The sequence below is a fragment of the Ascaphus truei genome, chromosome 2, assembly GCF_040206685.1.
Source record: "Ascaphus truei isolate aAscTru1 chromosome 2, aAscTru1.hap1, whole genome shotgun sequence".
Taxonomy (NCBI): domain Eukaryota; kingdom Metazoa; phylum Chordata; class Amphibia; order Anura; family Ascaphidae; genus Ascaphus; species Ascaphus truei.
In genome coordinates this window covers 80,066,249-80,083,198 of record NC_134484.1, presented here as the reverse complement: position 1 = coordinate 80,083,198, position 16,950 = coordinate 80,066,249, and the positions used below count along the sequence as shown (strand labels likewise).

The window sequence follows — 16,950 nt, the reverse complement described above, 5'->3', positions numbered from 1 at the left end:
CACAAATTTTCTCATAATGCAGTACAAATGAATACAGTACATATCTCCATCATAAACATTACAGATACATCCTAACATAGATGTATAACAACCAGGGTTACTCCCTGATGGAGTATCCATTAGTGGTACTACCATACCCTCTTACAGTGGCTTGCGCACAGCATGGTCCACGGGGCTTAAAGCAGCAATGCTGTAACCCTCTGTGCGACACTTCTCATGTAACCCGCCAGGATCCCAATCTTTCTCCCCTGATCCTGCCTCCTCATCAGTGCCATATCCCCTATCCTCACCAGTGGAACCCATTTTAAACTCAATTTCTCCTTCCATAAGGGGTTCAGGGACATACAGGTACTCCAACCTGTGGGGCGCTTTGTACTTAGCTATAATAGCCCTCTCGGCCCGGCTACATCGGATTAGCTCAGCATTCCCTGCCCTCCCTGGCAACACCCATGACAGGGGCTCGTCTGTGTCCACGGGGTCAGATAATATCCCAGGCCCCCGCTCTAGTGAGTCCCCCTCCTCTGTATTCCCCCAGGAGCATACCCCGGAAGTCCCTGCAGAACGGGGCCTGGACCACCTCTCGTGTTTCGGGGCCTCACCAGAAGGTATATCCTCCTCTTCCGGCACCCACCGGGACTTAGATACCTGTCCCAATTGTCCTCCTTCCCTTGAGCCCTCCCCGGAATCAAAACTGCTCAGTCTTTCCCCAGTCCGGTTCTCACCAACCCCCAAAGATCCTTCCGACACCCCCAAACTGGATGATGATCCCCGGGAACAGGTGACTGGGACAGGGGCATTAGCTAGGGCGTGGGGTTGGGCATAGGGACAGGGAATGGGCACCCGCGGGGTTCCGACCCGCTCTCTGCCTTCGGATAGTCCCGTATCATTGTGCGGACGTGCCGCTGGTTGGGCCTCACCCGTCTCAGCTCTCCTCGCAGCCTGCCAGCTCTGTGTTGACACAGGTGATCGGGAAGCACTGCCCGATCGCCGAGGCGTTGTGGTTCTCTCTCTGGTCGTTCCGCTACCTCCGCCGGAAGTGACGTCATCACCGGAACCGGATACTCCGCCATCTTGCGATGGATCCCCAAGCGGGATCTCTTCCTCCACAACGACATCCGCCGCCGGAAGTGATGGGTCTGCTCTCCGCTCCGCTCGGGCCTGGGCTAGGCCTTCCTCCGCCGTTGCCACCACCGGCGCCTGGGAAGGGTAAGGAGGTATCTCACCGCTCCGTCGGCTCGGGATGGAATCCTCTCCTCCTTCCGCGCTGCAAGTCACCACTGCCGTGGGACTCCGCCTCTCGGGTTGATTCTGCACCGACGACACGAGACTCTGCTCCGCCGCGACACAGGTAAGTGCCGGTTCTTTTTCCGCACCGCTGTAGTGGTCCGCCGGTAGGCGCATCACCACCGTCGTTAGGATCGGTTGTTCCTCTTTCGAGGAGCCGAACTCCGACTCGGGGAGTGGCACTGCCGCAGGGGACCGACGGTGAGGTTCCGGGTTCTCACCGCGGTTGTAGACCCCTCTCTCTTCAGGCTCCGTTCTGGTCATTAGGAGCGATCCCCATTCTCCGGGATCAACTGGTTCGGTGCAGGCCGCACGCGGGGCTTCAGCCGTCAACATGGCTGTGTCCGCTCCCGCCTTGACTACCAGGGAGCCTCCTGGCGATAAATAGGGATATACCCCAATGTCCATCTCGCTCTTTGTTGTGCTGGTTACGGGAGACACTTTGCACAGTGGTCTCTCCTGTTCACTAGCTCGCAACTGTGGGACAGGAAGCTCACACCCAGCTCCTCCCTCAGACAACTCGATCACAATAGTACACCTCCACCTCAGTGGCCTTAATACAATCCTGGTGGGCGCGGTCTGCGTTTTCGCGCCAGTTTCCTCCTCAGAGCTGGAGTCTTTTCCCGCGGCTAGTTCCCGCTTTCTCCTTGCAGCAGCTTTTTGCACAAGGTACCTTTGCTTGCAAATCATCTCCACGGCCGGAACTACTTTTTGTAGTGGCGCCGTCTGGATATCAGTCCCTGGGCCCAGTGGGTGCATCCCCACAGGCCATAATTGAAAGTCATTCCCCCTGGTAGAAATCAGGGGAGGGTCCCATAAACTCAACGGTTGACTCAGCACAGGGGCTGAATTAGTCACTGTCCATCCCGGCGCAGCCATAGCTTTCGCGCCATGCCCCCCTTCAGGGCGGGGCTCTGCTGTTCGCGCCATTCCCGGCCAGCTCTGTGCAAGTCCTGCAGCAGCCATTTTTCCCGCGCCTGGCCCATGCGGTTTCCCTAGCAAGCGGGAACCGCCATTTTGGTTGGTTTTTGCGCCCAAAAAGTCCATTCGTTCGCTCTCACGGGGTTCTCCCCCAATTATAACAATTTCTTCACACTCTTCAAGGGTGGCCCCTCGCTGTCCCAGGCAGGATAAAAACGGGGCAGCCACGGCCTTTGCTCCGCTCCAGAGCAAACTCGTTAAGGACAATTCAGCGACAGTCTGCTCTTCAGTGGGTTGCACGCCACGGGTGCCCTCCCCATCAGCCTCTGTCCGCCATTTTACGTTCTCCGCGCCACGCGGATCCTCCACTTTCTCATAACAGTTGTCGTACATGAGGCTCCACTCTGCGGGGCAGCCACCACACCGGTACAATAAAGATTAGTTCAGATGCACCACCACATGTGTACTTTCTCTAGGTGTGACTCAGGGTTGCACTACCTCAGGCTAGGCTCACTCTCTCAGTGTCTGCTGTGACTCCTTCCTCCCAGTCTGTGCTCCCTACGGTGAGTGTCTGGAATGGCTAGGTACTCTGGCTGGCTCTGCCATGCAGTACTTGGGGCGTCTACCTGTCTTGGTCAGCCTAGCGCAGACCCTCTCCAGGACTCCTGACCAAGTTAACAGGCTGTCCCTTCTGGCATCCTACCAACTAGCACTGCCTCAAGGTGACTCGGTCAGCTATAGCCCGCTCCAGACCCCTCACTCCCTTCAGGCCCCTAGGTTGTCCCTGCGAACTGACAATATCCCGTCAGCCCCCTGACCACCCCTAGGTCCGTCCCTACGCAGCACAAAGTGGCAGCAGACACTCTCCCTGTTTCCAAGTGACCTAGCTAAAAGCCTGTCCTGTTGACGGATCTGCTCTCAGCAGCGCCTCCAAATGTAACGGTGTTTCTGGCCCGGTCTGACCCACCCAATCTCACATTGGCCCCTGTGGTCTAACCGGACCCCATTACAGTGTGGATATGTCATATGGTGCACCTGCTGGCTACAGGACTCCTGAGTCTCCCGCATGATGGTGTGTGGGGAGAACCCGTCAGACAGGCCTGAGGTAGTGTGCTGAGTCTCACCTAGTTACAGTGCAGCGCCTCCACCTCACCAGGGTCCCTGCGTCCGCATGGGGATGGTCCTGGCGAGGAACTCCTCCGTGGTGCTCCTCTCTGTACACTCATCCCAGATAGATACACGAGAGGGTTTCTGGCTGAACTCATCTTTATTGACACGGCAGGGCAACTGCCCTCCACAAGGAGTATCTTCAGCCGCTCATCTCGCCAGTGCTCCCTTTAGTTAGGTATGTCACCTAGATCAGGGATTCACTATTCCCGCAGGAATCACTGTCCTGTGCCAGGTCCCTGGACACAGTCTCCCATGGAGTTTGTCTCTGTCTGCTTTGTGCTGCCAGACTCACAGCTCTGTATTCAGACTACTGCAACAGTGTTGCAGACCTCCATCTGCCTCTTACTGAACACAGCAGCACAGCAACAGGAACTCAACTAACTCTTAGAACACAGTGCTGTGCCTTATGTAAGCTTCTGAGGCTGACACATCTCTGACATCACTAACCATGGAGTCAGAGCATGTGACCAGTCCCAGCCATACACAGAGCACCCCACCAGGGTGTGAGGGGAAACCTCCATAATTACTGCTGGCATGCCCACACTTACCAGGCCTTACTGCCAACAGGAGAGATGACTGTAGGCATTTTACATGACCGCTACATACACAAATGTATTTATGGGGTGGTTGGAGACCAAATATATTTTTGGAGATTGTAATCACTTTAGCAATAATATCAGATTTTATAGATGTTTTATAGACAACATGGTATTCATTTGGGATGGAACTGTGGATTTTAATTTTTAAATGATAATGTTTATCATTAGTATTTACATATGAGTATAGTTGTCAACATATTCACTACCTGGACCTTTATTATGTGGATTAATGTTTGAAGATACAAATGGATGTATTTAGGAAAGAGAATTCTCGTAAATCATTATAAGTCCACTGAAAAAGTTTAATATGAAGGATACCAAAAGGACCAATTTATTAGGTTACAACGGCAATGTTTGAGGTGTTTTATTTCAAGGAGAAACCAAAAAAATTTTTTGCTAGAGGTTACAACCATAACGACCCCTTACAAACTTTCACTGAGGTTTCCAGTATGGATAGAGATACTCTGATTGGTAATAATTCCTACTGTATATTAAGAGGAGGAATGCCGATAGAGGCTATGACTGTACAGATTCTTCTGAGATTCCAATATTCATTAAACCATATAGTAAACAAAGTAGGCAGATTACTTCCATTGTGAAGAAACACTGGAAGTTTCTGTCACATGACCCCATTTTGAGAAGGTATATGAGTGGTGAACCGGAATTTGTTTTCAGGAAAGCATCCACTCTGGGTAATAAAATTTCACCTAGTCAATATAGGTCCACTAAAGATACATCTAAAATGGTTAAATGACCATATGGATCCTTTATATGTGGTAAATGTAAGATATGTTGCAGGTCAAACAATTTTACAGTTGATGAGCATAAATTACATTACAGGCATACCCCGCATTAACGTACGCAATGGGACCGGAGCATGTATGTAAAGCGAAAATGTACTTAAAGTGAAGCACTACCTTTTCCCACTTATCGATGCATGTACTGTACTGCAATCGTTATATACGTGCATAACTGATGTAAATAACGCATCTGTAACAGGCTCTATAGTTTCCCCGCTTGCGCATAGCTTCAGTACAGGTAGGGAGCCGGTATTGCTGTTCAGGACGTGATGACAGGCGCATGCGTGAGCTGCCGTTTGCCTATTGGGCGATATGTACTTACTCGCGAGTGTACTTAAAGTGAGTGTACTTAAAGCGGGGTATGCCTGTATATTTGATCTTTTATTAATTGTGATTCTAGCCATGTTGTACAGTATATCTCTTGAGATGTGATTGTCAGAAGTGTTGAGTCGTACTACTATACATTTGAAGATACATGTTAGACTGATTAGGAAGAAGGATCTTAACTATCCAGAGCCCAAATATTTCCTTTTATGCTGAAAGGGGGCGTTGCAGAATTTCAAATGTTGTGGAATCGAATATGTCCCTTACGGAGTATGCGGTGGAAATAGTTAAACTTCTCCATCGCATAGAGGCATATTGGATTTTTACTCTTAGGGGCATATTCTAGTAGTTGTGCACATCTATGCCGGAAAAAAACCCCTTTCTGATATGATTTGCATGTTTTGCTATTCTCTAATCCCTTCAAGCATGTCTAAACCACGCGGGAAAGGTTTTTTAGGACCGGTTTCATTTCAGATCTGCAAATCCGGAAGGAATGAGCAAACTCACATTTTTAGAAAAATAGCTGAATTTTAGTAGCTGCCTTAAAGCTGCAGTTCAGTCAATATCCTGCATGTGTGTTTTTTTAATAAATCAGTTCTGTAGTAAGAAAAAATACTTTTAGCATTTTCTGTTTGTAAAAAAACAACTTTGAAAGACCAATTTTCTTGTATTCTATTTTAATAACCATTTGTAAAGCACTGCCCCTTCATGTCCTGTCACAAGCCCTGGCACACCCCTTTGTCAGCCCTGCCCTCCCTCTAGCACGTCAGTGCAGGAGTGCTCATGAATATTCATGAGCTTCCACTGAGACACAGAAGCAGGAGAAAAACAGATCCCTTCACTAATTATGTCACCAAATTTCGCCTATCAATACATGGAGAACGAATTGAGCTGCAGCTATACAGTTCTTTAGGTAATTAGAGATTGCACACATGAAACTATTGAAGTAAAAAAAAAAAAAAAAGACTGAACTGCAGCTTTAAGTGCAAAGGGCTAAACCTCAAAGAGCAGGAGCAGGAGGAGGAGCACCTGGTTTAGTTCAATGCTAGAGCTACTGCCCTGAAAAGCAGAGGTTGTGGGTTCTGATCCTGTTGGGTCTGACACCAGTACCCCCTTATCACAATGGCTTTTAGACTTGTCAGTATTAATCATATGGAAAAAAATTTGGTGTGCGGTGTGACTCATGTAAATATACTTTGTATGCCTCAGCTTATATTCCAGGTACCTCGGAAGTGCTCTTTTTTTAGCACTGAGGTCTCTCCACATTGCATATTATTTAGAGAGGATAGATATATATATATATATATATATATATATATATATATATATATCTTGAGACACTATTAAATTGATCTCCTCCTCCGACGTGGTTTTAGCTGTGTAATTTGTAATGCAGAATATGGACTTTTGTCTTGTTTAAAGCTGCGATTTATGACCATGTCAAATCGTGCGATTTTACTCCAAACTCACAGCTACTGGAATATGCCCCTTAGCACGTTATCCCCTAGAGGACTAAATACAGAATGCAATCTTAAACATTTTTATCAGACGGTGTATGATGTATAATCTCTGTATTTAGGAAGATCATGTTAAACAATAAAATATAATGTTGCTGCAATAAGAGATGTAAAGAAGGATTTTGCATGATATGGTTTAATTGAACAATTTGTTTTTTATTTGAATTAATTGGGTGTGAAATATATTTGTCCTTTCCGCTATGTTAGATACTCTTTGAAAAAGCGCTGTTAGGTGTAAAACACATAGGAGGATTTTGTGTGTTATATGAAGAAGAATTTACTAACAGAATAAAGTTGAATATTTTTCATTAATGCTGATCTCTTGAAGTAATTTCTAATGGCTGCCCAGGACTGTTTTTATAAGTTCTTTACATAATTTTAGACCAAACTCTGAAACAGGCACTTTTCATTAATTGTATATGCCCAGTGATTAATATTTTATTATATACTTACATCACCTATGTAGCTGTATCTGCCTTTAAGTATCATTCTGTATAGTCTTGTCCGATTTTCATCTTCAAAGGGCATAGATCCACTGAGTAATATATATGTTATTACACCAAGAGCCCACATGTCCACTGCATTGCTATAAGGTCTTCTCAGAAGAATTTCAGGTGCAATGTATTCTGGAGTTCCACAAATGGTCCTCATAGACCAGTCTCCACCTTTGTTACCGGAGTTTGCCAAACCAAAGTCAGTGACTAATATCTTTGAATCTGCCCCTGGGTGGTAATACAGAAGATTTTCTGGTTTTAGATCCCTATGGGTTATGCCCAATCCATGCAGATATTTGATCCCATCTAAAACCATCTGCAGTACCTTGGTAGCATCCCGTTCTGTAAAGGATCCTTTGGTAATGATTCGATCAAACAGTTCTCCTCCTGTAGCCAATTCCATCACCATGTAAACACGATCATGAGCCTCAAAGACCTCAATGAGTTGAATGATGTTATGATGACTAACCCTTCTAAGGATGTTAAGTTCTGAGTCACATACTTCTTTACCTTCTTTGGCTCTTGTTTCAATCATTTTTATGGCATACGGTTGTCGAGTTGCTCTGTGCTCAACTCTTACAACTCTACTGAAACTGCCCCTACCGATGAGAGCCTTGATATCATACCTAAAAGAGAAAAATACTGATCATAATCATAAATAGTGCATTGTAAATATAGGGCTTTTTATCTACTATTCAATAGTAAACCATAAAGCACATTATAGTATCTTACGGCTTCGTAAATATGATCCACAGTATTTTAATGAATTAATAAAACTTTATGCATTCCTTTATATCAAGGAGGCAGATATTAATTCATCTACATAACAATTAAATATTTTTAGGGATTATAATTTGTCAGTTTCAGTTTAAAACACATAGGTAGTTAATAAACATGGTCGAATTTTTGCAGCAGTTCCAGCTTTAAGGTTATAACATACAGTACATTCCAATAAAACAACACTCTTCAGGGAAATTTGGTAGGAAAATGTGTGGGATCTCTATCTTCTATTGACTCGCATTGAATTGACTTTTTTCAGAAATAAACATCGAAAATGTCTGCATTTTTCTGTGACTTATGAGGAGGTCTCCCTCACTGATAGGGAAAGATGGCCAGTATGGGTCAATAATAGGATTAATTAGCAGAGCAGCGGGTTACTAAAATCTACAATAAATATTTGAAAAAACAATGAAATGTAAAGCTATTCTATAATTTCAAAGAACTGAAAATGTAAAAATGTTTAGAAAACAATGAACTTGCTGAAATTCTGGATACAAACTCCTTCTGTGTGTTCATATGATCATTGCCCAATGCAAGTCCTGTCAATACAGGATACACCAACATGGTCTATCAAATACAGGTAGTCCACGTTATCCAACGTTTCACTTTATAATGAATGACATATCCAACGCTTTACAATGCAACCCTAAGCGCCATTTTTCAGCGCCGGAATGTGTTATCCAACGCTCGCCGCCACTGATTAACATGGGACTCACGGTTTAGCTATCCAACGCTACTTCCAGAACGGATTCCGTTGGATAACCGCTGCCTGCCTGTATAAATACAGAGGCCAGCAGTGAACGCCAATTCAAATGAATGGCCTGTAGGCAGTTGAAGGTGATTTATGGAATAACACTGCCAGTACATTTAGCCCATTTTGTGTTCATTATGCCACAAAATAACAGAGACAAAGAGGTTCAGTATAGAGAGAGTGCTCAGTATAGCGAGTGCTCAGTATAGAAAGAGTGCTGAAATGTAGCCAGTAAATAATTCACAGAATATTTTTTGCTAAAATATGAGTACAGGGACTCTGCATGTGATACAGAAATATGATTCATAGATCACTATACAAAAAGGACATCAAACACGGCACTGCCCTGTTGGCACTGGAAAGCTAATATTCTTGGAGCCCTGTTTTCATACAACGTCTAAATTAAAATATTAATGACTGCATGCAATAAGTATATAGGATTTTAATATGTTTGTGTGAATACTAGGTTGAAACAGGCAGCATACATGAAACATACAATAATAACATGTTTTTTCTTGTATAGCTATGACAATGTACGCAGCACTGAAGGCACATGGAGCTTACAATCTAATTTGTTTCTGAGGCACAATAAAGGGACTTACCCAAGGTCATAAGGAGCTGACCCCTGAATTTGAACCATTCTCCCCTGCTTCAAACTAGAAGCCATTGTTTTCAGAGTCGGAGCCTTTACTCACTGAGCTGCTCTGTATTGCCACATCACCATTTGCAAGGGGACAGTGATCCTAACATAAAAAGGCTGCTTAAAATGAGTTTACTCATTGCTACTTCAATTAGTATTGTAGCATAGTTTAGTAGGTAGTAAGGTTTTCAAGTGACGTACATGTAATGTACGAATGTAATAGACATTTGGGAGAGGAATAGTACAATCTCGGATCACTTTATTCATTTCTTTTAGTCAGTACCTGGAAAATTGAGATATGTAATAATATTTTCAGAGGCCCCAAAAATTCCTTGCAAATAGATTTAGGGCTAAATCCACAAAGCTCTATTAAAAAAGGGCTCATACTGACACGTTACAGAAATCAGTAACGGATGTTAATGTCCCTGAGGTTAACATGGATCCATAAATCTAATTATGTACAAAAACAACGGCTGCCGTATATCTCATTCAGATAGGATTAACATCACATTATTATAGCACAATGTTGCCTTGAGAGTGTAACGCTCGGCCTGCCCACAAGTCAGACGAGACCCCGGGACTGAGGTGGAAAGGAGTAATACCACACACCTGACAGTAAATGGGGGTACGGCCGGAGTGTGGAAGTAGCATAGATGGTCCGGGTAACAATAGAAAGGGTACCGTACTTGCCAACTCCAGCGGTGGATGGTAAAGTCCGTAAGCCAATGGTCGTGGAATGGAGAGAGCAGCGTAGTAGAGTGTCCGTAAGCCTGGGTCGTGGGGTGGAGAGAGCAGCGTAGTAGATTGTCCGTATGCCGTGTCCAGGGGAATAGAAGTCTGCGAGGTAGAGAGTCCAATGCCAAATCCAAGGGTATCAGAAAGCAGCGTAAACGAAGTCCAAAGCCAAAGGTCAATATCCAGGGAGGTCAGCAGAAATCCAGGGACAGGAACAGGGACTGAAAGACAAGAGAGGCCAGGCAACAGCAGACAGCACCAAGGTACAGAAGCTATGCAGAGCAAAGAGGAAATGGTGAGGGGAGACTAAATAGGGGGCTGGGACCAATCAGAGGAAGGGGAGGAACGGAGGAGTGGCCCGAGGGAGGACCTGATAGGGAAGAGGTGTCTGGGTAGCTGGGGCCTATCGGAGCAAGGGGAGGGACGGAGGAGCGGCCCGAGGGAGGACCTGATAGGGGAAAGCTGCCTGGGTAGCTGGGGACTGTTAGAGCAAGAGGAGGAGCGGGGGAGTGGCCCGGGGAAGAGTCTGATAGGAGAGAAGGGCCTGGGGGGCAGACCTGACGAAGCAGGGGCAGGGAAGCGCGTTATGAGCGTGCCGCGTCAGCGGAGGAGTCAGGCGCCCGGCGCCAGTAAATTGAGGCCTGGGTCCGCGCGCACCCGTAGGGGTGACATGCGCCCCGGAAGTGTGGGAGCAGCCATGGAGGGTGCCGCAAGGAGCGAGGCACGCCGCCGGGGAGCCTGACCGGCACGAACCAAAGGTAAGGAGGCGCTGGAAGCGGGTATACCCGCAGCGCGGATCCTTTCAGAGAGTGAAAGTACCCATTTACTTATACAACTCCCTAAACTATCGTAGAGATATACCCAAGAACACACCTGAGATACCTGGGAAATACGTTAATTGAAATAATTTGAATATCATTTGCATAGTCAGATTAGATTTTTTCCCAGGTCTCTCTCTTCATCTCTCTCCCCTTTCTCTCTCCCCTCTCTCTCTCGCTCTCTTTCCCCCATGTCTCTCCCACCTCTCTCCCCTCTCTCTCATGCCCTCTCCCCATCTCTCTTTCTCCCCTCCAAAAGCCCTATTTCAGAGTGAGTGTGGGGGTTACGTCAAGTTTAGGTATGACTGAACATAATGTGAAGTCCCAGCGACAAACTCAATGGACCTTTGGGGATATGCATCTTTCACATATAATTATAAACAGCTATAATAGTCAACACAATACTTTTTCTAAGAGAAAACATGACTTAATGGTACATTATTAGTATATTGTATGGCTTCATGTGACATTACTGTAAGTCACGTTAAGCCACTTTTCAGAGCTTGGTGAATCTGACCCTTAGTCAAGTCTCCAGCACTGACTCTATAGAGACCATAAGGTAGATCCTCAGAACTGCATTACATTTTTAGCGTTACGTTATCGATATTTAACGTATCACCTTCCGTAACGCATATCCACATAGCATTACGATGTCCTCTCATTCACCTGAAAAAATAACGGATCGATAACTTTTAATGGACGTTTTGCTTACACATGTGCAAATCATATGGTAATGAGCAGCCCACTAACAACGGATTTCGTTAGACCTCTGCTTGTGTTAGCGCACGGTTATAATGCTACGATAGTTAAGACCTTTCAAAAGCTGGCATTGACAACATCCTGACCCTGATTAACATAGATTTTAGGATATCGCCTAAAAGCAATGTAATGAGTATAGGACTCAACCCGTTCATTCCAAAAACCTACGTGTCTTCCAAAGATAGATATTAGGGATCATATAAATGTCTGAAACCTCATAAACTGTATTATGACTTTTGGCGATTAAAGTGATATTTTTGTGTGAACTAATATGGTATATAAGGTAATAATGACTATATTAGGTATGTTTGTACAGTAATGTATATTCATACATACCTCAACAATAATAATTAATATAACATTTACAATTACAATTAAAATAAGAGAAAGGACACTAAATAATTGAAAAAGTTAAGTATAAAAATGTTACATTTGACAATATTATAATACGTTTTGCATTTACTTTTGGTAACGCACATAAAGACACATTACTAGAACGAACAAGTGTTTTTCAACAGGGGTTCCTAGGACTCATGCGTTCATAATGTGCGCTAAAGTTTGACCAATGCGCATGTGCAATGTATTGGAAAACGCATCTCCGAGACATGAAAATCCCAGTTAATAACGCTACTACTTTGATGAACAGACGTTTTTTTTGCATCTCATCAATAAGACAAATAATTTCCTAAATTTGGGAGCATCACGTTATTGGCGCAAAAACAACGACATCTGTGGATCTACCACTATGTATCACACACTGAAAACTGCCATACTTCTATTATATTTACACTAGGGGAGGCGTTTTTTGAACATCAATATCAGAGCTTTACTGTGTACTTTGCACCTATGTTTTACTACATCCATCTGCAAACATTTTAGGGATGGTGATAAGAAGTAAAAAAGGAAAGGTTTGGAGTTATTGGAATGGGCATAAAAAAATGATTTATGAAATATGTCTCTTTTAGCCTTCCCCAAAGCATCATCTTGCTGTATTGTATATTCTGTGTCTGCTTAAGAAGTTGAAAGTCAAAACACCAATCTTAAGCCCAACCATAGACAGTGGCTACAGATGGTTGAGTTGTCAAGTGGCACTCCACGAGAAATGTTTTATCTGTAGAATTTATAGAAACTATCCTCCCCATAACAACATCTCCATCAAACTAAATATAGAACAGAAAAACCTCTGCACGTCTAGGCTTGTACAACCAAATATATAGAGCAAATACTTTCACTGTCATTAGTCAAATCCCTTCATGGCTCCATGATTTTCCAACAGAAAGAAATAGATGTCAATTAAATTACCTGCAACATCCTTGTGTTACTACTTTACAGGTCACACAAAGAAACGTAAAATTAATTGTCACTTTATACTTCTACATAAGGTGGCAAAAGTGGCAACCTAGAGACTGCAGAAGGCATTTCTTAACCCCAGGTGTAGTCACTTAAAAACTTCCGGTCTCTCCCTCTTAGGTCTTAGTCCTGTGCCTTAGAATGTTTGGTTGGTTTGGTATAATATATATTTTTTTAACTGTGCATGCAACGTCTTGTATATAATGTATACCCTGTTCATTAATGTAACTGTATTTGTAACCATGTATTATTTGTCTTAACTCTGTGCCCAGGACATACTTGAAAACGAGAGGTAACTCTCAATGTATTACTTCCTGGTAAAATAATTTAAAAATAAATAAACACTGGGCTCCAATAAATAAATCTTGGGCATATCGTTCTGTCACAGTATGTACAAGTCCAGTGCTCCCCTGTGCAAGGCACCGAATATTAAAATAATCCAATGTCATCCTAACATTTTTTTAGCACAACTTTTAATATGCCATCATGTTATTTTTGGCGGTTTCCTTAATAATTCCATCTATAGTAGTAACGTTATATGCACAAACTTCTCAGTGTGATTTGCTGCCAGAAAGAAATAGTACTGTATAATACTTATATGTTAGAATGCAAGAGGTTGAAGAGAAGTGATACTGCAAATCACAATTTAAAAGCTTTTATTGAAGGCACTGTAACATTGTTCCCATCTGATTTAATGATGTATGCATGTAGGTTGAATAGAGAAAACTAGCTTTTAATATTCAGAATGCAGTATATTTCTCAATCTTTCTAGACAAATATTTTAAATAAATAAATGTGAGCACAAATGTTGTGTGAAAACTACAGTATTTAGCCACTGCTAGATTCTGAGAAACCCATCCCTTAGTAAAAACCAAAGATGTGGTGATATTTTACAAACACTAATTTCAAACTTCAAAACAAACAATGTTGTCCGATAGCAGTTTGGGCAATTGGAGAGTTATTGTGCAATTATGTTTAGCACATTGAGTTATTAACTGATATAGCAATCCAACCCATGGTATACATTAAAACAGATATGCGCTCGCGCATGCGCCTGGATGGGATGCCTAGATCTCCAGCTAGAGAAGTAGTGAGGGACGGCAAGACCTATCGGGAGGCAGGGCTTGCCCAAATATGACGTCATTCGGAAGCGACAAGAACATGGATGTGCGCGCGCATGCGCACAGGACTAAGACCTAAGAGGCAGAGACCGGAAGTTTTTAAGTGACTACACCTGGGGTATGGGCTATAAGTAGTGGACAGTATGTGTTTTGTATTATATCTTCACTTGAGAAAGACCACGTCTGGTGGTTGAAACGTTGTGCTTGTTCAAATAAATCTCATTTAAAATCCGCAGTGCCCTGGAACCTTCTATTTTTGCATACATTAAAATGGCACACATTGGACCACTTAAAATCACGATGTTTGATAGTAATCTCTAGTATCCTCTGAAGTATGATTGATAATCAACCCACTTACAATCAAACTGTTGCTTGAGAAAAATATCCCTGGAGTATCATAATATATTTTAAATTGTCATCTGCAGCCTTCAAAACTAAGGCTGTCTCACATTTTAATCTGGTCTGTAACTGTTACATACGCCTATAATATATATTTTCTTTAACTGTGCATACAATGGCTTGTATATAATGTATACCCTGTTCACTTATGTAACTGTATTTGTAACCATGTATTATTTGTCTTAACTCTGTGCCCAGGACATACTTGAAAACGAGAGGTAACTCTCAATGTATTACTTCCTGGTAAAATATTTTATAAATATATAAGTAAGGAAAGGTTCCGGGTGGAAATACAACCTCTGGAGTATACTATCTATTGTAAATCAGTGCTCTCAGCATCACAGTGAAAATAGTGACCAAAACTTTGCAGCACATTACATTACAAAGATGATGTCACAGGGTAGATGATCAAATAAGCATTACAGAAGCAGTTCCACCTACAAAAACATGTTTTTTTTTTTTACTACCCTTGTTTTTGCACCGATGAAAAGCCGGGAGACTGCAGAGCTGAAACACAATCATGTCAGCTGCAGGGACCCCCTGGTTCCAGAACCACTTACATGGAATGGTGCTGCTGGCACCTCCATTCCAAGGGAAATAAACTAGAGGTTTAAATCTTCCACATGATGCGGACCAATAGGACGCTGCAACGTTATCCAGCGGGCATTTAAACAACCTTTCCCAGTATGTATCTCAGGAAAGAGGGGGTTCCCGGAACTGAAATTAACACGGTCCAGACCCCTTGGTTCTCACCTACTGTATGTTAAAAGGTATGCATTTACCTTGGAATGCACCTCAATTAGAGGATAACCTGACTAAAAGGAACAGTAATGACCCATCCTCTCCCCCACCACCCCACCCAAAGAAGAAAGAATATCTTAAAATCCTCTCTGGTCTTACCTGGCAATAACTCTGGGGTCAAACTTGGCTCGGTACCGGGCCACCTGACACTTCTTGGTTTGTAGTTCTTGGTCCCTCTTGTGCTCCTCCTGCAGCCCCCAGAAGTCTCCCTTGCATTGCATTAGATTACTGCAGAATTGAACCGGCACCACAGCCCGGATCAGCTTAACATAGTAAGGGTTGCTCTTTAGTGGTGGCTCTATGGGTTCTGGAAGCACCTTACTGCTTGCTCCACAGCCCATGTCAGGAGGACAAAAGCATAGAGAGTACAGAAAGGGGACCAGGAGCCATAACGCAGCCAGGTAGTCAATACAAAAAAAACACATACTGTAATCTCACCAGCAACAGATCCAACCCCTCCTCCTATACACTGCCCATAACAACTCATACTGTGATCTACCCCATGATGTGTGACAAGCTGAGCTGTAACTAGGGGAAGCAAAATACTGGACTAGACCATTCCCAATCTCATCAGAAGTTCAGCATTTGTTCATTTATGCTTTGATCTCTGGTTATTAAAAAAATGAAATGGTTCAGGTAATCCCCAAATATCAGACTTCGCAAATAAAGTATAAATAAACTCTATGGGAGCTTGAACTTTTAAATCAAGTGAGAAAAACAGGTAATAATGCTAACATTAGGATAACATGATAGACATGTTATCTACTTATGACAAATCTTTATAAATTGTTAATGTTGAGAACATTCATTTTTTTATTGAACTGGAAGTTTTAAAGGAATCAAGTAAGCAATTTGAAACATGTGCTTTGTGTAGGAGCGGGTGCCACCTGCTAAGACAAGATCTTTATTTTTGTGCTAACCTGCTACAGTATGTAATGTCCCATATTCAATACAAAAATAAGGGATGTCACTTCACTTGAGAAAGGCCAGCAGGACGAAACATTGTGTGTTTTATGGCACAGTACATTTCTTATGATTGAAATCCGTGTGCCCCCATCTATTTCAACGTCCCATATTCATACAGGAGATTCAGGCACACCAAAGATACACAGTGAGAGGAAAAAGAACCCACTGTCCATCCACTTAGTTCACACCCTGGCGAGTGTTCCCCAATGTACAGGGGTGCCCTGGGCACCTATCCAACGGGGTGTCCACAGTAGCCAACGCACCCAAGAGTGTGTGTGACAGCGCTGCCCACAAGAAGTGTTACTGTTGGTGCACTTATAGATGGCGATACCTGCCAGGTGCTCCAGCAACTGGTATCATCGACAGAAGAGAACTGTCCATCCTACGCCATCGCCGTCAGCGAAGACATCCGCCTTCACGTGGGGTGGTATCCGGTTGGAGTGTCCCACTATGAAGATAGTCTCTGTGCTTTGCGGTGGTGGTCTGGTCCCAGACCACAGGTCACAACTGCTGTGCGGCATTCTGCTGTATCCCTGACACTAATGATGCTATGTGGGGCAGTGTCCCTGTCTAAGGGGTCTGCCCTATAGCAGCCACCAGCTATGTGGGAGTCAGGGCCTAGCTGGGGCCTAACGGGGATCTCTGGCCTAGTGCAGGGGCCTACTGACACCCTGCACCTACACCCTTACCCTCTGATGTCCCAGCTCCAAATGGCGTGGTA

At 43.8% G+C, this 16,950-nt stretch overlaps 1 protein-coding gene across 1 annotated transcript in view; it reads right to left on the bottom strand.

Annotated features, from left to right (window-relative positions):
• Positions 1-15,648, bottom strand: part of PSKH2 (protein serine kinase H2) — a 45,090-nt gene extending 29,442 nt beyond the window's left edge. The window contains exons 1-2 of the mRNA XM_075589017.1: positions 15,363-15,648; positions 7,069-7,735 (exon numbers count right to left, since the gene is read on the bottom strand). Of these exons, the coding sequence (XP_075445132.1) occupies positions 7,069-7,735; positions 15,363-15,604 (909 nt within the window). The 5' untranslated portion in view covers positions 15,605-15,648. The remainder of the gene's footprint in view (positions 1-7,068; positions 7,736-15,362) is intronic.
• Positions 15,649-16,950: the final 1,302 nt, after the last annotated feature.